The sequence below is a fragment of the Brachionichthys hirsutus genome, chromosome 15 (assembly GCF_040956055.1).
Source record: "Brachionichthys hirsutus isolate HB-005 chromosome 15, CSIRO-AGI_Bhir_v1, whole genome shotgun sequence".
In the NCBI taxonomy this organism is placed as follows: domain Eukaryota; kingdom Metazoa; phylum Chordata; class Actinopteri; order Lophiiformes; family Brachionichthyidae; genus Brachionichthys; species Brachionichthys hirsutus.
In genome coordinates, this window is record NC_090911.1 from 4482235 (window position 1) to 4499055 (window position 16821).

Below are 16821 nucleotides of genomic sequence, written 5' to 3' on the forward strand. Positions count from 1 at the left end.
AGTATTCACCAATCAGTGAAATACAAATAGAATGCAGACGCTGGATATCATGCTCTTCACATCTACCGGAGTAAAACTGTAAGGAGAAAATGCCAGTGAATGTTTTTAAGCTGTCATGTTATCAGCATATTCAACTGTCATAAGTAAAGATAGTCTGACGTTTCCTATTACAAACAGCAAAACACAAAAGCTCCAAAGACTATATATTTAATCAAGCATGTCAGGAAAGATAATCTATCTGAGATATATTTTTGTATGCTTTGTGCTTTATTTTGAGATAATGACAGCTGCAATGATACAGAGGGGAACTTTATGCAAAGGGCTCATGGGTAGAATCAAACCTGCCTCAGGTTCATTCCAGATGTCATTTGAGGTAAAAGCTGCATTTTGTGTGACTATATTTTAACAAACATGGCCACAAACACGGTATTTAACTGTCCCCTGCCACACTTTGAATGATAGATTTATATAAATGAACTCTTTGCCATTATTATGACACTTCTCCAGTGTATGCAGTTTGGTTTTGAAACACAAGCCAATACACGTGTTCTTTAACAAACTTACACATGAAGCTTTAATGAGCTTCAGTAATAAGTAATGCAGTCAATGATCAAGAAGTTTTACTTTGCCCTTTTAGAGGACAATGAAATAACAAGTCTTTGGCAGAGAGGAGTTGCTGCGCTGAGTATGATTTAAAGTAATGTCACATTTTATGCAATCAGTGTTTTCCCTTTGCATCTTGAGCAACCCAGCAGACACAAATACACAAGTCGACTGCCCTAATGAAAACACATGTTTATTTTTATTTTAGTTACGTCTAACTTCTTATTTACACAAGTAAATGCTTATTAATGCGGTCTACTGCCGTCTGCATGAATGGATCTTTGCCATTGCTGTAGCTAGAGAGAAGATGAGAATGGGACCTATTCTGATAAAAATTCACAGTTACAATAAATATGCTCTTAGGATAACCAACATTCATGCACAAGAGCTGTTATCCTTGGGCTTACAGAAAACACAGCACTGAATAAGGCGTAAAAACTGCTGCTGAACATACAAAAAAGCAATATGCCCATGTACTAAGTAGAAGGCAGCCAGACATACTGTTTGCTGAGGACCTAGTACTTCAGGACACCCGATGACCTGGATGAATGAGGAGCTTCAAAAACACGAAGAATACAATAACTATACAGGTGAAATCAGATTCACCACATTTCTCGCTGTCATGTACAAGGTCACAAAAAAAAAAACTTCTTAAGGGGAAAAAGTACAAAGGCAAATTGAAATGCAGCATCATCGGATGATGATGACGATGATGATGAATAAAGGACGAGGAGAAGAATGGAAACAAAATGAAGAATCAGTGAACACGGTCAAAAATGAATAAATGAAGTGGGCATGAATAAATCCAATGAAGAATGAGAAATCATTACGAATACTTCATTTTGTCAAACCTTCTCATTTCTGCAGCAAAAAAGGACCTGCAGAGACGACTGGAGGTGAATTGTTCAGCGTGTCCAAATGTTGCTGACTCAATTATTACCATTATTAAGTTGAACGTTTTGGATGTAATGCATCTCGAGATTCAGTGAAGTTTCATTTTGTGCTGTCATTTTGCATAAAAAGTCTTACGTTTCCACCGGAAACTGCACTAATCATTTAACATTCTCATGAAAATGGAAAGAAATAGCATGATGATGGTAATTAAATTGGTATAAAATGCCCCAAACTAGGAAAATTATTCAAATAAATAAATAAATACTATTTACTTGAACATTCATAATTCATAATTTTTTGTGTGTTACTCTGATTACGATTCATCCTCGGTTTTAATGATGTGGAAAAGCGTGACATTGAACAGCACCTGGTGGCCGTTGTTCCAGCCATAGAGGGCGCGGTCCCTGGCATTGTAGTCCAGCATTGACATGTGGAAGTACTGGTTGTGAAAGGGAATGTCCGTATACTCGTACGTGGAGGTTTTAGTGGAATAGGCGTAGTATACCTTGGCCCCAGTCAGGTGGGAGTTAGTGATATAGAGTGTCCCACAGATCATAAATGACTCGCCGGCATTCCTCTTTGAGTACTCTGTGTTCCACGTGTTGAGGATCTGTAGTGTGTCTGGGTTCAACTGGCTGACCACAATGTTCCCAGCGTTCTGATTGGTAGCGTAGACGGCCCACAGGCCCAGCTCATCTGCCATTAGGTCGATGTCGGAGAAGCCCCCCCAGGTATAGGGGTACACGTTGTAGAAGCCGGCTGACTCCAGAGCCCTCTGGGTGATCACACGGCCCGTTTCGAAGCTGTACCTCACTATGATGTTGCTCTGCATCTTGTTGTAGTACAGCGAGCCGTTGTACACCACGTGGTTTGTTCCAGCCCACTTGAAGGGCAGGTTGTAGGATCGAGACTCCAATCCCGCCACAAAATCAGTAACGGATTTATACTCTTTTACTATCTTGTTGTTGGTATAGCTGTCCATGTACCAGACCTGAGGGCAAAAACATACAGACAACAATTCCGTGATGACGAGGAGCGTTACATTATGACCCCTGCATGATATGTCCAGGTCAACATTTCCAGGAGGCCAAATGTTCAGTAGCGCCTCAACACTGTTAGGAAGTATTGAAGTGCTGATAAGATCTGCTGGGGACAGAAGAGGTTAACTTTGCTAATAATAATGTCAGGCTACAAGGATTTTCATTTTCATCGCTTAAATGGGACCCTGTGGAGTGTGGAACAAAGCCACCTTTTGTTCTCTGGTCTCTTTTCTGTTTTGTCTTTTGGACACATTCCTTTATAACACGATTTAATTGTGTGCATTAGGGTAATTATTTGAGAAGAGAAGGCAGAGAGGAAAATTCTGAAATTAAATTGCCTCATTAAAAAAAACAATTATTTTTTTTGTTTGTTGACATTACAACATATTACAAGAAAATATGATTTTCTTCTCAAGGAGACACAGCGCTTCACCAAAAATCATGTAGTATCATATACTACTTTACCGTGTATTATGCCTTCTTGGTTGAACTACAGAGTCAATTCAGTCAAACTTAAGGAAATAACTCTGATTTTAGCCCCATTCATTGTGTTCATCATCACCATAATAAGCATCCAGAATTTAAAGACACATGCCTTGAATCAGTTCCCCCCCGCAGTTTTTATTTTATTGTTGTAACTTTGTCAATATACCAAATAAGTTTATTTTTCTACTATTATCACCCCATTTTTGTAAACCAGCTATGATCCTAATACACCACTGTGACAGGCAATATGACTATGAACTAATATTTTATCAATTAATTTAAAATAATAATCATAATTAATAACGTGACAATATTGATTCAGTGAATGTAAACCAAACTATGGTCTTCCTAACCTATTTTATTTGAGGCGTTGGTTTTGTGATAAAGTTCAGATCTTTTATTTTTATTTTGAAACATCTGTGCTAAACTACTAACAGTGTTGGCTGGATAATTAGGGTTAATTAGGGTCTGATGCCAGATAAAGGCTGTGAATTTATCCAGTCTTTAAAACATGGAAAATAAATTAAAAACGGCAACAAAGTGTGAAGTCACTTCACCTCACCGAGTTCTAGTTCTCACTCAGAAAGTATCCCACCATAGAAATGTCTCATTTACATCAAAACTATCTACTATAGCAAGCTGCAACCAGTTTTAGGCTTAATATCGACAGTCAAGGGTGCAAAAAAAGGCAAGGCAAGCCTACATTTTGGGTTCAAATACATCATGTAGACATCGAACGAAGCACATTAACACAGCTCACCCTGTTGTTTTTGGGAGATGCCTGTGGGTCAGTCATCCAGGCTCCGAATCGGGTCCCTGAGGTTTTCACTGTCAGCGGCCCAGTAATCTTCATTAGCTTGCCACATGCTGCAAAGACATCACACACGGTAATAATGAAGGCAATCACAAAACACTGGGTTGTGGGAATCTGGCAGCGTGAACATTAAATGGTCCAAATGTGGAAACTGCAACTGTTTCTGCTGCTATAATAATGCGAAGGATAAAACCCCTGACTATATGTCAAACCTGGTTGAACATTCATCCTGCAGCAATTAATATTTGAAGAACTTGAGATGCACTTAATCCATCTTGCCAGACACTTTGTGCCAAATGAGAGCAAGCTATCATTTTGCAAGTTCCCTATGAAGTATATAACTGCTATTTTTACCTAATCAATCAAAGCGCAGGCACAATGGATGCTCAAGTCATCATCTCGGGGCTCAGACAGATTTCCAGTCACATGCCATTAGCATTCACATGTTAGCTATTTACTCTGACACTTTGACAGGCTCCATCAGCGTTGATAACCTGGTAGTTGGCAAATTGAAATTTAGTCATGCAAACCTTTATCAGAGACGAAGCGGCTCCAGAGGCAGAATTGATCTTATTAGATGTGTTCAATCTCAGCTGATGGTGCAAATGAACCAAAGCTTTTTCACTGACAGTTTTTATCCTATACTTGGAAAATGGTTCTGTTCTCTGCAAAGGGAATAAAACTATAACATTAATACTGCCTGCAGCAGCAATTATACGGTCTCCTGTTCTGTATTTGCCAATCTATAAGACATTTCATAATCTAGGGGTCATCATACATGGCTCAGCATTGTCTGCACCACACTTACTGAGTTTGTTCATACAGCTGTGGAGCCGATTTTCCAGGTTTAGGACCCTCTGCTGCAGCTCCTCATAATCATATGCTCCCATTTCCTCCTGGATGGCCATCAACACGTCAGACAGATTCCTAATCTCCTCTTTGAACTGGGAGATGAGCTTGGCATCTGTCTTGTATTGCTCCAGGACAGGAATTAGTGGCTGCAAGGATTCCATCTTTCCCTTTAGCTCCTAGAAATCCAAGAACAACCAAGCAACCGGTCTTTACCATATCCCAATCTGGCAAAGAGCATGTGTGTTGCTATTGTAGCTTGTTACTATTTTTTTGAATAATACAAGGCTGGCCATCTAACAAAAGGCACAATGTATGAGTCAAGAAAAACACATGGCATGTTACCTGGGTAACTAAATTCCAATTCCAATTCGAGAGAATAATAAATGCATTGCAGTAACTGTGTTTTCGAATAGTTACGGTTGGATAATTGGCAAATATAAAATGCAATGAAAGAAACAAAAGGAACAAAAGTTAATTTTAAGAGAAGAACTAAAAACATACAACAAAAAGAAGAGGATGAAACACCCTGAGGGATGATGATTGTAATTTATCGTAGTAATATTGTCAACCAATGCCAGTGTTAATTAGTCAATGCCAAATTCAATGGAAATCCTCTCCCCTTTGAGTCCGCCGTCGTGAGAAGCATCAGTAATGCTGATACCTCCCATGGAGCTGCTGCACATCAAACGTGTCTGTCATCATGCCGCCTTGAAAGGGCTGAACAGACGGCAAAAAAGGTTTCAAGTAGCCTTCAAGACTTTGCCAATCAGTTTCGCCTGCTTTCACAGCCTGTCTGGACTTTTAAGAAAATGACGTCCTTGGCCAATGCGACCTGCATTGATCCGATCGCGAATGAAAAGCTTTTTCAATTCAAATGCCTCTAAGGACAGCATTTCACAAAACGCATTCTGTCTGTTGTAGCGTACCTGAAAGTTCTTGTTGACAAGCGCCTTCCTGTCCGATTCAATCTGTCGAAACTTTGACCGCAGTCCTTTGATCTGGCTCTCCGTTCTCATGATATACTGAAAGTCCCTCTGCGTCCGCAGGTTCAGCACCTCGATCGACTGCGACATGTTCTGCACCTTTTGAAAAGAATTAAAATAGCACAGCATTGATTTTTCCATCCACCGCCAGATTAAAATGTCTTCCATGTTTAGTCACTCAGTGGCTTGACTTGCTGCAACACCCCAAGGAACGACTCAACTTTTTCACCGCCGACGTGATTGTCTTTTAGCTATCCATATGTGAGCTGAATGGAGCGTTGACTGGAATTTACATGCATGAGTAAGTACTATTCAAAGCATCATACACCAAGACAGTCGAGGGCCGTGTGGGCTTCCGAGCCGCCACAGAAAAACAGAAAAGAGCAATAAGGCGAGCACAAATACACACACCTCCATACATGTCAACTGGACAAAAAAGTGCATTATGTCTTCACCAAATGAGACATTAAGCACCCTCCTACACACTGAGCTGAGTAGCATCGCCAGGCATAGAAGGCCAGTCAAGCTACTCTGCAGGTATTTGAAGGAAAATTATTCTCTAAAATATAATGCAATGGTCAATAACACAAAAAGAGAATCTATATAAATTGTCATCTATGGGATCACACAGGTGACTCTTTCTATTCTCCTCTGGGAAGGAGGGATAACACGCAGATCTGTGATCCAGATAATCTCAGTTTTAGGGGACTGTCGGGATGTATCTCCCTCTTTCTCTCTTTTGACTTGTACAATATCTTTCCGGGTAAAATTCAATTTCGGAAATGCTGGTGATTTTGACAGAATGAAGATATTTCTCAGAGAAAGCTTACAGCTACTGTCTCTGATTTAACATAAGCTCAGTGGGCTTATGGGGCACGTGAACAAGAAGATGCATGCTGCTTTCTCTCTCCTCTCTTCGGCTCTATTTGTAAGTAACCAACACTATTGGAGCATATCACCAGCAAAGTGGCACAATGCTCACACATTGTATTCTGAATACTTTTCTGGTTCTGGTAGAGCAACTCTAAAATGGCCTCATCGAAGCCCTGAGGCTGCTTAGTGCATTAGTGTCATGCAACATTGAAATGTAGGGTGGAGAAACATTTCTTTATATAGCATACTGTTTGAATAAGGCAATGCAGCCTCATGGTTAGCACGGGTAGTGCGGTTAGCAGAAGCTAACACATCATTGCCAGTTTCTCCCCTGAGCCAGTCCCAAGCCCGGATAAATGCAGAGGGTTGCGTCAGGAATGGCATCCGGTGTACAAAGTTGCCAAAAGTTTAACATGCAAATCACCTTAAATAAGAAAGTCATATCGGATCAGTCGAGAAGCATTTCTGTGCAGGTTCTCAGTCATCCAGGTCATGGTAAATCATAAATAACAAAAAAGAAGAATCAACTGGACTCAAGTTTAATTGAAGATGTTCCACCTCTCATCCAAGAAGATGAGGAGGGGGGGTGGGGGGATAGAAAAAAATGGTGGGTTCTCCAGTTCTGTTGAGGTAAAATGGGGAATATTCATTTCTTTCACAAACGATCAATAAGGCGATGCCACCGACGTAATAGATGCTGAAGTGGAAAATAGGTGCTGTGGACCTGACTGGTACAATCTCCCAGAGGATTAGGGCAACAATAGAAGCAAAAAAGAACATCAAATCAATGTAAAAAAAATAAAAATAAAACCCAATTTATGTGTCTGTGTGGATTGAGGGTTTGTGGCCATTATGTGTGCGAGATAATCTGCCCGTTGTCATCTCAACAGCGACGTGTGCACTTACCTTTTCCAGGAGCTGGCGAAGCTGCCTGCCTTGGGCGTCTCTGGAGCACAGGTTCTGTTCAGGCGCCACCACTGTGCAGACACACCGGCCATCTGCATCCTGAGCTGAGCTGTAGACCTGCCACCCCTCCTTTGGCCGGATAGTCTGCACACAGACACAGTCATGAACACACACACACACACACGTCTCCTGACAGACACGCTAAACACACGTAACACCGATGATGATCACTGAAATTGCAATGGAGTCTTGTTTTTTTTTTCATCCATTCCTTTTCATTAGAATCCCAAAGCTTTAACACCAACCACTTCAAAGTGTCTGAGCTTTGACGGTCACGATATCCGGTGAGTTTCCTGTTGAACAATAAAAAGAGTTTCCTGACCTTGATAAACAACTGGAGTGCTGTAAATTCCTCTGTTTCTCTTCACAAGGCCTTCAAGGGCCTTGACTGAACAGTCTGCTGGGAGACGCAGATAAACCTGATTTGTTGCAGCTTTTCTTCTTCTTTTTTTATTACAGTCAATATGCGCCACAGCTTGAGAACATACCTCCTAAAGAACATTAAGCTATGCATCATAAGGCAGTGCAGCTTTTTATAACACAGCACCATTGACCAATGTCAGAGTGTACACAGAAAAAAGTCATTTTGCGCCAAAACATTGATCAAAGAGTCTTGACGCGCTTGAAACGTTTTTATCTATCCAACACGATGGAAGCATCAGTATCTGGACAATACTGCTGTTTGCTGGGAAATGAATACTAGCCTCCAGCCTAAAAGCAGCAACCTTTAGCTCTGCATGGTGAACTTGTCTGCACGCCAAACATCTGTGGCAGACAACGACATATTCTTTGGACTGTGTTTCACATTCTGAAGCTTAATGTGGTTGTAAAATAACACATCAAATATGCGAACTTCCTCAAGCAGCAGCCTTTTGACGCTCGCAGATATAAAAGTATGGTGGTCTGTTTGCTGCTGTGCAGCATCGTTTCCTCCAGCCTCAAAGCCTTCGCTGTCAGCCTGAACAGCTGAAAGGACATTTGGAGTCAGCCATGAAATATCTTGTCCCATCGGAGCAGGTAAAGACATCACACCAAGGAGAAAGCTCAGTCTTTGACTCCTCATTTTCACCCACTGGCAGGGCGTTGCACGTTGAACTATATCACTTCCGTAACAAAGTCCCGTACTGTCGTGTGGATTGTATATTTCTATTTGAGCTTTAAGCACTTGTATCATCATCAGCTTAATCATCTTCTTGTTACCTACAAAACTCATTCTCCAACACGATACTTTAATATCGCACTTATCAGATTGTAAGAAAATTGTTTCAGGCATTGTCGAGGCTCTGCAGCTCTGATCTTTGTCCACGTCGTGATAGTGTGCTGCTAATGTTCGTTATCTACACATTAAGTCTCATTCTACTGATGCCTTAACCAGATTGGCCCTGATATTACCATAAGCTAAAAGGCCATGAAAGGTGACTATAATAATAACAACACTTTCACAACCACACAATCCTTGCTTCTGTACTACAGTAAGTTAAATACAGATGCCCAATCTGCATGTCATGAACACTGCCCTGCACGCGGAGGACATGTGTGGGGTCTACTAATGATGCTGGGTATATGTGCACCGTGGTGGTTCCCAAAACTGCCTCTCTCTCTCTCTCAAATGGCACCATAGCTGAAGGGAATAAAAGAGAACACAAGAGAAAGACCCCCCCCACCCCTCCTTACCCTGTTTCGAGAGGCTCCTAAAGAAGAGACGCAAATCTCACTAATCTGCTGAAAGTCTCTGTCCTCTGTCTCGAGTAACGCACATCCTTTCCCCTCTTCTCATATTTCCGTGTATTAAAATTAATTTGTGGCTGAGCCAAGCCACGCTCCAGCTAGCTTTATGTGTGGGACTCTGCACTAAGAGTTGCGCTCTCATTGAACAATCCTCACAGCCAGCCGTCTCCGCTCTTTTGTTTATCCTGTGCATTTTGACTTCCTGACAGATCTCCCGACAGATTCCACAATTGGCATTTCCTACATTTCCTTTTCATGTAAACCAATGAGATTATAGAGAGAGCATAATTTCTGCAGATCACTTTCAATCACAGGAAGGTGATAGTGTGGCAGGACACTGATTTGCAATTAAGACACAGAGTGCTTGGTTGGTCATGGTTGACATGATCCTAGTCGACCACAGCTCTCATCCAAATGGCTCGGTGAACTCAAATATGATCCTTCTAATTTGCAATAATGCTTGGAAATAATCTCCGAAGATTAGAACAGGTGGAATTAGTCAATTCCCATTTTTCTGTTACAAAGATATGGAATAAAGTATGTACACAAGAACAGTGAGGACAACCAATTACCTTGACAGAATAAAACACCTATATGAAGATGTTTACTGCACATTCTTCTGTATGAGAGGAGACTCACAAGGGAAAATATTTATATTTATTTATTTATTCCAATGATTTCATTCTTCATTAACAGTGGAGCTTCATATTCCTGGCGTCACTCCAGGATCAATATCAGGCAATACATATGATTGCTAGCAGGGTGTCTGTCTGCCAATACTTTGTGGTCTTTATTTTGTATCAGAGGTTATTTCTATTAGAACATGTCTACCATATTTGGAACATTCCTGTCTGTGCTTTCGTGCAGGTTGCTGGAAACACCGGAATGGTTCCTGCTTTCTGTGCTGTCCGTTCACCAACCACATTGCAGCGCTCTACCCGATTCAGATACATCTAATGGAACTTTAAAGCAACAACATCCCACGGCGCACTTTGAAGTTTATTCTAATCTCTTACTGAGATAAACGCGAGGGCAGTGAACTCACCACCGAAGGGCAGGATCCGAGCAGCAGCAGGAACAGCAGCGGGTTCAGCACCACGGACAGCGGCATTCCGTCGACGCGTCCCTTCGCCGCCGCAGACCTTGCGCCACCTCTTCCCACTACGCGCTGGTAAAAACCGTAGATTCCTGGCGAGGAGGGGGGGCGGGCATCCATCCACTCGCCCCCGCTACGCGTGCCATGTGGGCAGAGGGGAGAAACCTCGTCACTGTCTGTAAGGAGGGGAAAAGTTTACACAACCGTGGGACCCTCGTTCGTGGATATGACGTCACCCAGCTGCCTCTCTCGGCTCTTGTTGAATCCGAGGAGGAACCACCGGCAGCTTGTGCGGGGACAAAAGTTGCAGCTGGTGGCATTCACCGGGAAACAGGAGGATAAAGGCGTGAGCTCAGGCTGCGGTGGCTCTGCGCCTGGGTGCGTGGCGTGCGCCAAAAAAGGGAGAGGAAGACCTCGAGAGGACAGCATGGCAGCAAAGTATGGCAGGGAAGCGAACCATTTCATTATAGGGAACTACTTAGCGTTTTAGAGCAGATGTGAAATCATCAAATCGTGCCCAAACCACTTTCCTGCTCGCTTCCGCAAGGCAGTCCATTGGAGAATGAATGCTTTTGATGTGCGAGGTTAAAGTTTGATTTAAAATAATGAAATACTTCTCAATTTCAAAAGCTGGAGCTGGCTGCGACCAAAGAGCTGGCCAATCAAAGGTCGAGCTCCTGCTTTTAGGGGCGGGATTTCATTAAGTTTTAGATATTTTTTTGGCTTCAAAATATAGTAAAGCGTTGTGAATGGATTTTGATTACATTTTGTGTTTTTGAAACTTGATTAAATTATGAGAACGATCCACGTCCAAATTTTGGATTTTTTTTTTTAACTAACAAAGCACTCAGAGAGCACAGACCTCCACCGAGCAGCTCATTCCCCTCCTAATTGGATTTGAACCATCCACATGGTGATCTGGATCCTCATCAAAAGGTTATAAATTGTTCTTGGTATCTTTATACACGAACCATGAAAAGTAAAAGTGAATCAGAGTTGATGTGTATTTATAACAGATTAAATCTGTAAATGTAATCTGTAAATGGGGTTTTCAATGTTAAAATTAAAGATTTTTTACTGACTCCATTCTGGATCCGATCCGGATGGAATTCAATGGGGGGATAGAGGCCCCCACCCTACATGACTGTGTTAAATTCCATAAACATTGGTCAAAAATCAACCGAGATATTGAGGAACACATTTTGAAGGTCCATTGACTGCAATTTAACACACATTTCAAAGTGATCCAGAATCCAGGATCTCTTCTGAATCATCTGCAAATTTTAATTATCTGTTCCTGTTAACATTCCAAAAATGTCATCCAGGTCCATCCGTCCCTAACAGACAGACAGACAGATACACTGAGGTTTGTGAGCATATATATACTGTATATAACTAGTTCCAGTTGTTCAGTTTATAGTGACAATAAGCTTGGCATAGGTGTGCACTCCCCTGCATGGTTTCTCCCTGCATGATTTCTATTATAAATTTAAACTACATGATAGATTCATTCTCTAATATATGACATGTAACTAAATTAAACAATAGACAGTGTTATTTAAAAAAAATATTGAAGCAAAGACCAAAGAATTAGAAAACTCATTTTTTTATTGCTCTGTAGTCCACCCTTTCCACCTATTTCTTTCTTTAGTATGATTATTTAATCATTCGATTCCCAGAAATTATTTGCAATATTAGTCGGAAAAACAGAATTAGAAATAATTTGTTGAGTATCTGACTATTTAAAAACTTCTTTGTGGCTAGTTTAAATTGGAACCTATATTTACAGTATAAATAGCCACTGTGAAAACTTTTATAGAAATTCCTGTCAATATTCAAAAGTAAAATGGGCTCATCTGGAAAAAGGAATCCCACTTGGGTTCACTGAATTGGATTAGCGAAAGAAACCGTATACTACAACTTTTACTTCCTGCCTTTGTATTTCGAGTAAAGGAACTATCTGAATAGAAAAAAACAAGATTAAAGTCTGATTAGTGAGACTTTCTCATTAACTATCCAGTATCATTCAATTCTTATGACTTATTATCCCCTGCAGAATTCAAGAGGTGTTATGAAATGCAGAGACAGATAACCCTTCATGCAATTTGGATTCACAGTTTCACATATCAGGCATGTTTATTTTTTTAATAGAACAAATAACACAAAGCTTTCAGTGGCTCCGTTTTAATTTTCCTCTCTGTTCAAAGTCGTTAGTCACTCATAAGACATCGTATTTTGAGTGCTTAAGATAATTGATAGGAGGCGTTAAATAAAGCCTGCAGTGTTCATTATGAATATAAATAGGGTTCACAGGAGTATAAGACACAAGCATATTTATTCAGCTTTTGTGTCCTTCTCCTGAGATTTATAAGAGACTCTTGCCAATTTTTGCCTGAACATAAACCTTCAGGCTTTGTTGTTCTGAAGCAAGACTGGAAATATGTATTGAAGAAAAGTGCTTGTTTGACATTTTTCTCATTTTTCATCCTATTTTTTCTTTCTCATTTTTTAAGAACATTATCTTCAGTATTTCAGAATGACTTTTATTTTAGGCTGTGCTATAGAAAAACACACATTATTACCCACACTATTTTACATATGGTTTTTACTATTTTACAGTGGTTTTGTCAAATATGTTCAGCAAACAGGTTTTGATTATTGTTTGCTCATTGGAACATTCTTCTGCCTACTTTGAAATGCCAGCTAAATAAGTGCCTTGTCTGCCATTCAGGCCTTGGCTGATGGAGGCTCAACTCATGCTTGTCCTTGATTATACGCCTCACCTTTACTGCAGTGAGAAACATTTTTACATTGGTATGCCAATCGATGTTTCCTCCTTTCTAAGGAGAATAGACACATTTTTCTTTTTGCCTTTGTTTTGACAGTGGAAGAAAAGCGAAGGGGACAGCAAGAAGAAAAGGGCTGTCAAATTCGCTGAGCTGAGGCAAGCTCGGTTTCGAATACAAGGCGGGTGAGGCGGTCAGCTTTACAGCCTTCCCCGGACACTTCAGGGAATGCCAATGTAAGAACACAGCCAGTATTAACCGGAGAGCTGAAGTATACGGATGTTTCCAGGCCTCCTCCAGATCAGTCTGCAGCAGGGTCGGATAAGGTGATGGGATTGTTAAAGGACACTTATGCTGGAGTTTTCCCCAGTGAAGCTTTTCAAACAGTAATCATAGAATGTGACAAGAGTGGGAAATGACTTTCTGAGCATACTTGAACAAAGAATTTTGAGGCAGTTTCTTGCATGATTTGTGGCTATGGTTCAAATCGGTTAAGGCATGTGATGAAACTGCTGAAACATGTAAATGCTGTAAACAAAGCAGATGTATTGTGTCTCCAGGTAAAGAAAGGAACATCAACATAGAAAGCTGGCACTTTTCTTTCTACAAAAGAGACTCTCCTCCTACCCCTCTCTCTCAACCCAGCCGGTCCAGACAGATCGCCGTCCACCATGAGCCTTAGGTTCTGTCCAAGGTTTCTGCCTGTTAAAGGGAAGTTGGGTTCTGTCTTTCAGCAGGTCTTTCCCTGCTACTCCTGTAAAGTGCCTTGAGATGAATTTCTGTTGTGATCTAGCACAATATAAATAAAATTTAATTGAATTGAATAACAGTCACTACAGAATGTTTCTACTGTTTCTTTCAAAATATTTGAACATTTCATTGCATGTCAGCTATAATTTCCTTTAAGCAGAAGTGTGTACAGTAGTAGTTTTTTCAGCTCATTGGCTTGTTTGGCAGTTCTGCCATAGCCATTAGAGATTGTTTCTTTTTTGGAATTTGTCTTGGTTTTGTAGAATTTTGTAGGATTATTCTGAGTTTGATAGAATCAAACAATTTGGAACGATGAAATTAAAAGACCGTGAAAGCTGTGAAGGCCCCCACAACACCTGATCAGAACATTTCTGAGGTAAAGAGATTAATAATAAAGTGGCAAATAGGTGATGGTATCATGATTGCAAATGAACGGTACACCCTTGAAAGTTAATTTGTGCTTTCTCTGACCAAAACATGATGACAGAATTTATGTTTATTAAGAATTCTCAGCAAAGCATAAACATTTTAAAGGTTAATTGGGATAAAATGACGTTCCAATCAATAATATCGAAGAGCTCAAGGGTCTTTCTGGAAAAATAATATTCTATACAAGGACTTTTCAGGCAATGTTTCAGATTTGGTCTGATTCCGAATTGCTGAAAAGGGAATGCATGAGTTTACCATGATGCTGCTGAAGATGTGTACATGTTTTAAATTTAAGGCTTCTTGGTGTTCCATCAAAATCTGATGTAGCGGCCAAGCATGTGGGCACATAATAGCGTGCTATATAACAGGCAACCAGTATTCTGCCATAAATTGATTAAAAAAATATTTATTTATAAAGGTAATTGTGACATGTTTATGGATTTGTCATGACTGTAATTTGTAGAAGCGTGGTGATCTATGATCATTAACATTTAAATCATGCTTACGGTAACTATAGTACAAAACACTTTTCAATTATCATCATTAAATGTTGAAGGTCAAACTCCTCCAGCTTCAGTAAGTAAGATTTTATTTTATTCTGATGTAACAAATAAAATATAACAAATAAAATGAAAGTTTATCATATTGCATTTCTCATCACTGAAGAATGAAAACATCAGATTTCTTGATTTTGAATTGACTGAAAATCATATTCACTGCTAAATTTGTGAAGCGTATCCCTTGACTAGCCTGGAAATTATCTGTTCCTTCTTTCGCCTCTGGCGTAATGACAATCTCTCCAGGAAAAAAAGATAATTACTGACATTTGCTTTGGACTTTTCAATAGAATAAATGTCCTGTGGTCTATGATTATGTATGATTACGTAGTAACTTACTCTTTGCTTCACGCAATACTTGAAAGCAATTCCTTTCACTATAAAGAGTGAAATCAAGAAACAGTCCAACTTCACTGTGCAAGAATAAATGGAGCCAAACAATTACATTTTTTTTTTGTTTTTTGTATATTTATTGTATTTTGTTGTAATATTAAGAATTAAAAAAAAAATCTAATATGTGATTTGAGTATCTTCTACATAAGCATGCAGTAAGGAAGCCCAGTAGGCGTGTTACATGATCTGGAAGTGAATGCAAATAATTTCAGTGTGCATATGGCAAAGCACCAAACATTTATTTCAGTTGTACATAGATTCATTACACAGGTTTGAAAGCGTCTCTGAAGGCTATGCTGTCATTTCTTAAAGCTAAAGAAGTGGAAATGCAATCAGATTTAGTCAAATCTGAGTCAGAAGAAAGAAACTGGACTGGATAAGAGTCTGGGCTCAGGAGGAAGCACACGAACCCAGCACTTGGAACCACAATTGTCTGAGTCATAAATTATCATGGCGACGGTGAGGATTACATATATGGAAGAACAGAGTCACAAAAAAGCACTAATCATTTTGTTTATGCAACAATACAAACATTCAACCCAAAATGTTTCAGAATCCAGTTTTAATATTTTTGATTGGCACAAGAAAACATTTCTTCATTGTTACAAAGAAGAAAACAGGGGGTCTTTTTGTGAATTAAAACAGTTGATGAACACAAAAAGTAATTTAGCCTCCATAAATGATGTTTAAACGTAACAAGATATCAACATTGTTTAAAAGCTGAATAAGTCCACGATCTAAGAAACATTTGGGTGAATAAAAGAAGAAGAAAAAAGCCATTTCTTACAATATTTATATTACTATCTCATTTTATTATGGTTTAATATCCAGATGGCCATATTGACTGTTATGTCATGCAAAAAGACAAAATGCTTTCCAAGATAGGCGTCAAAATTCTAGTGTGGTTCCTCTCATAAAACTCATCTATTGAAAGTTATATTATTTACATAGGGGTAGTTTTAAAATTACAAATTGTCCGAAGTCGTGAACTTTCTCTGCTACTTTATTTCTATATAGATTTAGAAGATATCAAAATTTTAAAAGTGGGGCACATGCGAGTGGATTCGGAAAGGAACAACATTGTACAAAATAATAATACCGGTAATTACAGTTTTATCACAAAGCACTTTTTTTGTAGCACCTTGAATGTTTATTAACTCTGCACAAAAGCACCTCTGTGGTTGAATCGAGAGCAGCACCTGGAGCATTCAGAGGGAGGCGGGGGGGGGGGGGGGGGGGGCAAGGGAGGATGGGATTGGGGTGAGTGGATCCTCTCTGCTGCTGAAAGTGCGGCACTATCCGCCACGGCATCAAATGTCCTTTTCCTGATGTCACTCCCATTACTACATACATGTTAAAGTCATGTGATTCTGGCCCTACAAGGGCGAGGAGTAGTTTCCCCCGGTCAGCGCTTTCTTGACAGGGCCTAGGGGGCGCTATACTTTCTCAGCGACAAAATAAATCACAGGTTTTTGCTTTGTGGGGAGAGAAAGTGAAGGTTGTTGAATCTCAGCAGGTGGGTGTTAATATGTACCCTCTGACCCTGTCCTTCAGCGGGGAGTCGGGCATGT

General features: G+C 40.0%; 1 protein-coding gene across 1 annotated transcript; it reads right to left on the reverse strand.

Moving 5' to 3' along the window:
* Window positions 1–1810: 1810 nt before the first annotated feature.
* LOC137904394 (noelin-3-like) lies at window positions 1811–12821 on the reverse strand. The gene is made up of 6 exons (XM_068748573.1): window positions 12780–12821; window positions 7452–7586; window positions 5616–5771; window positions 4646–4865; window positions 3784–3890; window positions 1811–2488 (listed from the first exon to the last, which is right to left on the reverse strand). The coding sequence occupies exons 1-6, from the start codon at window positions 12819–12821 to the stop codon at window positions 1811–1813; spliced, it is 1338 nt and encodes a 445-aa protein (XP_068604674.1).
* Window positions 12822–16821: the final 4000 nt, after the last annotated feature.

What these genes read in the sequence shown, in the direction of transcription:
- LOC137904394 (XM_068748573.1), bottom strand. Translation starts at nt 12,821, where the DNA reads ATGAAAAATGAGAAAAATGTCAAACAAGCACTTTTCTTCAAT. An exon ending in TTGTCAACAAGAACTTTCAG is followed by an intron (nt 4,866 to 5,615) that starts GTACGCTACAAC and finishes TTGGATTTCTAG; the next exon opens with GAGCTAAAGGGAAAGATGGA. An exon ending in CATCTCCCAAAAACAACAGG is followed by an intron (nt 2,489 to 3,783) that starts GTGAGCTGTGTT and finishes TTTTGCCCTCAG; the next exon opens with GTCTGGTACATGGACAGCTA.